The following is a 6,000-nucleotide window of genomic DNA, read 5'->3' as shown; positions in this document are numbered from 1 at the left end:
TGTGACATGAATATTAATACACAAATTCTTGTTCAAATGTATAATTCCGTAATATTTAAATAAACACAATTTCTTTTATGGTTGTGAAAATATTGAAGTTTCAAATATTAAACTCATGCAACACACATTATTTACATTTACCACAATTGATATTCTTTATAAAACAAAATCGAATAATACTGCATTCTTTTATACTAAATAAAATATCTGATATATAGATTCACTTACGTTTGCATGCAGTTTATTCACATTCGAGAGATATTTTCCTTTTCGTGTTTCAACACATCATCTCATTGTCAACTCATTGTCAACATTGATGTAAACAATCGCCATATTGCTTTGTGACGTATTGGAATTTCCACAATAATATATATATATATTTCGATTCACAGCCACTTTAACTTGCTTTGTAACTAGGATGTACACCTTATCTGCCAATATATTTAAATGACGTCACATAATCTGTATATCTGTGTGCACCTTATCTACTATCGTGCCTATCTTATCACGTGACATGAATATTAATACACAAATTCTTGTTCAGATGTTAGATTCCATAGTATTTAAATAAACACAATTTCTTTTATGGTTGTGAAAATATTGAAATTTCAAATATTAAATTCATGCAACACACATTATTTATATTTACCACAATTGATATTCTTTATAAAACAAAATCGAATAATACTGCATTCTTTTATACTAAATAAAATATCTGATATATAGATTCACTTACGTTTGCATGCATTTTATTCACATTCGAGAGATATTTTCCTTTTCGTGTTTCAACACATCATCTCATTGTCAACATTGATGTAAACAATCGCCATATTGCTTTGTGACGTATTGGAATTTCCACAATAATATATATACATGATATATATATTTCGATTCACAACCACTTTAACTCGCTTTGTAACTACGATGTACACCTTATCTACCAATATATTTAAATGACGTCACATAATCTGTATATCTGTGTGCATCTTATCTACTATATGTATGATAACTTTTTAATTTACAGTAATTTTTGGGCCGAATAAGGGCCTTATTGCTCCTACTCCTTTGATTGGTTAAGTTCCAATGATGGTTATTTTCTTGTATGCAATCAAATGTTATGTTAAATTTTTTCTATAGTACTGGACAGGATAAAACTTTACTCATGCCAAGTATATCTTTATTTGTAACAAAGATAAATTCTGCACATTTTTTCTAAAAGTGCAAATTTAACAAAGACTATGGGCGAGTTGTTGTCGCTTTGACACATTCCCCATTTCCTTTTTCAATTTTAATAGGGAAAAATCAATGGTGGTATTACACCTAGAGCAAATCTGACATGTGTGGGTAATCTTCTTTCTATGAAACTACTGAGACACATTTAACCATACTTGACCATAATAATTAATATGTTTTTTCTTTAAAAAATGTATCAGATGACCCCACCTTCCAACCCTCATGGCCCACATGAATAAAAATGGAACATAGGGGTAAAATGCAGATTTTTGTATATATCTCTGAAACTAAACTATTTGGAGCAAATCAGACAGGGGGCAGTTGATGGTTTTCTCAGAGCATGGGTCCTGTGTAATTTCGAGGAGAAGATTTTTTAAAAGTTAACGGACATTTAATATGGACGACAGACAACAAGTGCTGCCCATTGGACCAAGATCGTTTTTAACCCTTAAAGTACACCACTTACCATTTTGTGTACAACATCCCAGGAAATTAATAATATTTTCATGGCATCCTATTAATTTCATCACTTCCATTTCTTGCATTAAATCTGTCAATTCTCTATCGGTTGCATCCTCTAAAATATTTAAATAATATTGACAATTATTAATGGATAAAACCATTGGTCACATTCAAAGAATACTGTGGATTCATTCATTTTCATGGATTGCTTAAAACTTGCATAATCGTGGATATTTGATTTTGTAATTTTTCCAATCTCTGTATTCAAAGCCTATTCAAAATATGTTATTCAATGAACATTTGAATTCAATGTTCACCTGTACCCACGAAAATTGGTATCAAACTAATGTTAATGAATCAAAAGTAATTTGTCCCAACCCAGGACTTTATGTCCCCATTCAAAAACATTGATCAGGAACCCTCCCCTTGCAGTGGCATAGCTTGCATGTATGCTCAGATGCTCAAGCATCCACATCATTTTGACAAAACAAAAATAAAAAAACAGCAGTTTAACTCGGAAGTATCAAAATGTAACAAGGCTGAGGATATGAGGATAACATCCAGTCATTTTCGAAGCAGTATGCCTGGTCTTTCATTTAGGATAATTTAGTTTGATACATGAATCGCAGAATAGTGTTTCAAGTTAACTTTTCTTCGTATAAATAGTCTATGTCATCAGCTAAGGCAAGCGGAGAGGACTGATACGCAGACCCGTGGACATGTTTCATCTGAAATTGAACCTAGTGGAGGGATGGCTTCTCATTTGACTATAGTAACTAACAACTAAAACACCATATCCTGATATCGTTTCTTGTGACATTGTAAACGACGTGATAAAACAAATCAATTTGTAATAGATCGTGATAAGTCCTAGGCTTATGAATTCCCGTTTCTATTTAGGTTCAAATACTAATTTTATTTTTATTCAGTAAAGAACAAAGATCCAATATTCCTTTTTCTTTTTCTTTTTTATTTTTAATATCTAAAAAGAAATAAAAGCTTTACAGCAAATGAAATGGGATTTCCATTACAATTTATATTTCAAAGGGACATTACTAGTTAAAAATATTTGATTACGAATTATTTTCAAAATTGTCAAAGACATTGCTTATGATATGAGTTTCACTTAATCTGACATGAATTGTACACATGAGAGTGCTAACAATACCGGACGATCGGACGCCCGGTATTTTTATGTCTCCTGCATGCGTTTAGCTCAGTAATAAAAAATCAAAGGTTGTAGACTCAAATTCCTGGAAAGAGAAGTCACTTCAGTTCCTATACTCAGAAGTTCGTAAATTATACAGAAGTGCCGCTGTAATGGAGTCCGTTTAAACGGTTTTTGATATGTCAAATAGAAGATTGGGGGGGAAACTTTACATCAAATATTTATGAATTGAATGATGGTAGTTTCAAGAAAACAATAAAATTTGGTTAAAAATATAAATATATGAATTGGTGGGTATTTTGAATTTAAACAAAAATCTAACTAGTGTCGGATTCTGGGGGAGTACATGTGCTTAAATAAAAAATATTTTCTGCACAAAAAGGTCCAAAACATTTTTCGGCTCGCTCGACTCGGCAAAACATCCACATCATTTCAACCCTGGCTACGCCACTGCCTTGGATCCCCAATAGAACAAGCAGAGCTTGCATTGCTCACAAGTTTGTTTTTTTGCTTAAATCTTTCATCAATGACTGTTTTTGCTTTTCAATTTATATTTAATAATAAGAGGCTTACAAATGCCAATACAATGTTCATTGTATCTGTCATATTTTCATTAAAAGCAAATAAATGCATTTTACCCATTTGTTCCATTTTAACCATAGTGTCTTTGTTTCTTGAAGTACAAGGAAATAAAATACAAATTTATACTAAATTCATTTGCGAAGATTTATATAGTTAAAAAAAAAATAAAACAACTTGTGTAATTTTCCTTAAAGGTCAATAACTCCGTAACGGGTCAATTGACAATTTTTGTCATAAAAAACATTTTTGAAGATGTTACTTTGCTGAACATTTTTTGCTGTTTACAGTTTATCTTTATCTTTAATTAATTTCATACAAAAACTAAAAAAAAATCCTTAAAATAACCAATTTAGTGGCAGGAACCCAACAATGGCAGCCCTGTTTGTCGATGGATCAAAACTTCGGATACAATTTATAAGCAAGATACCAGATAATTAAGGAAATTTTTTTTTGTTAAAGTTTGAAATCTTTGGCCCAGTAGTTTCAGAGAAGGTTTTTTGAAATAGTTAACAACAGATGATGATGGACGCCAAGTCATTAGTGATAACATAAGCTCAAATGGTTATAGCTAACAAGACTGGTCCCCAGTACATGAATAGCCCATCCACACTATCATTTTCTATGTTCAGTGGACCTTGAAAATGGGGGAAAATTTCTAGTTTGGCATAAAAATTACAAAGATTATAAAATAGAAAACATGAGCCCTAAGTTTCAAGTTGATTGGACTTCAACTTCATCAAAAACTACCTCTACCAAAAACTTTAACCAATCCTTTAACCTGAAGCGGGACAGACAGACGGAAGGACAAACGGATGGAAGAACGAACCAATGGATGGACAGATGAACAAATGGACAGACAAAAGAACGAATGAATGGACGCACAGAACAGAAAACATAATGCACCAAAATGGGGCATAATAAATGGGACATTAAAATGGGTTTTAATCGATCCTACAAACTATCCATGTTTATGTAATAAGGAGTACTGTCTTTTGGTATGTATAACGAACACATTTACATTTATACCCTGTGTGTTATACATGACTACAAATATTTTCTTAGTTTTTTTTCAGGTCCAAAATTGGACCAAGAAATTTCCAATTGAAGTGAAAAGTAAGGATTTTTTTTGCTCAAACCTTGATTGTTTTTTATGTGTTATAATATTAATATTCTTGATTTGTCATGTTTTATTCAAATAAAATACATTTTATATCTTTGTTGTTACGTTTTTCGTGTAAATTTGTCAATATGTTTTACAATCCGGAAATTTGCCAATTGTCTTAATATTGAAGACACAATAAAGCTTTTGTTATTGGTTAAATCAGCCTAGAGTTGTGTTCCTTGTTGTCATAACTTATTGTTTTGTATGTGAAGAGTTGAAGAAAAGTGTATGAAAATTGAATAAACAACACTCATTTTGAAAAGATAAACCATATAATATATCAGGTGATCACAAGTCATGTTGGTCAGTCATGTGACATAATATTGTAAAGTGATGATTTATTCTATGAGAAGTTTATTTTTATAAATACGTTTTTACTTTGTAACTTTTCAACTTTTAAACAACTGTTTAAAACCTTTCAAGAAATTATGATTGAAAACATGATTATCACATAATTGTAACCTGAACAAATTTAATTAGGAACAAGGTCAACCTGTCACTGATTTGTTTTGACATTCATTAGACCTGGGGTTGAAGTCATAAAACTTTGCTCAGTGCTCGGAGCACAAAAATCTTGCTCAAAACATAAAATCCAGCATTTTGATTGGTTTTTATTTGTTTAAGTACAAAAAACTGACTCAAATATTTATTACTTTAAGGCCTGTTGATTGAGGTGGGATAATCCAGATTAACAGCTAGAATCATCAAACAAAAAATAAAAGTATTGAGATTTTAACAATTCATTACAGCACTAATGACATTAATTGATTTGTAATTATTTTATTGTTTGAATCAGAACATTAATTGGATATTTATAATCTTGTCCTTTATACTCAAACAATTCATCCTTTTAACTGTGATTTTCAAAAAATTATCAAAGTTCAAAGCCCATAATTATAGCAAAAATGAGCCAAGCGGAACAAAACTGAAACTTAACAATTCCTAGTTGTGGAATTAGGGAATGACAGAATGATGGAATGACGGAATGACCGAATTACGGACATGGATAAAACTATATGGCACCGACATCTTTGTTGTGGGCCATATTCGTTGCAGGGCCATAACAATGCAAATTTTTCAATAAAGATAAAAAAGATGGAAAAAATTCAATTCTTATTTCCCAAAATTTTATGCTTGTCTAATAAAAAAAGAAAACCTAAGCATAAATCCAGTTTTCATTAATACTATTTGATTTTTGATCTAAAATATATAAGTAGATTTTACCCTTCAACATCTTGACTGCTATGGCAGTTGTTGGAGCTTTATTTAAACCAACAGTTTCTGCTTTAAAAACTTTACCAAATGCTCCTTCCCCAAGAGGTTCACCAAGTGATAACCTATAACAATAAATAAATTATTTCATCTCATATTCATTTAGATATTGAGATACTGA

The 6,000-nt window shown here is 31.0% G+C and overlaps 1 protein-coding gene across 2 annotated transcripts in view; it reads right to left on the bottom strand.

The window, feature by feature from the left end:
* Positions 1-205: 205 nt before the first annotated feature.
* LOC143059285 (fibroblast growth factor receptor 2-like) overlaps positions 206-6,000 on the bottom strand; it is a 29,083-nt gene continuing 23,288 nt past the window's right edge. For both annotated transcript variants that reach the window (XM_076232766.1, XM_076232767.1), the window contains exons 7-9: positions 5,832-5,944; positions 1,700-1,810; positions 206-431 (exon numbers count right to left, since the gene is read on the bottom strand). In XM_076232766.1, coding sequence (XP_076088881.1) covers positions 286-431; positions 1,700-1,810; positions 5,832-5,944 — 370 coding nt within the window. In that variant the 3' untranslated portion in view covers positions 206-285. The remainder of the gene's footprint in view (positions 432-1,699; positions 1,811-5,831; positions 5,945-6,000) is intronic.

The sequence above is a fragment of the Mytilus galloprovincialis genome, chromosome 14, assembly GCF_965363235.1.
Source record: "Mytilus galloprovincialis chromosome 14, xbMytGall1.hap1.1, whole genome shotgun sequence".
Lineage (NCBI taxonomy): Eukaryota > Metazoa > Mollusca > Bivalvia > Mytilida > Mytilidae > Mytilus > Mytilus galloprovincialis.
Note: the sequence above shows the minus strand (reverse complement) of the source record. Positions and strands in the feature narration are given on the sequence as shown.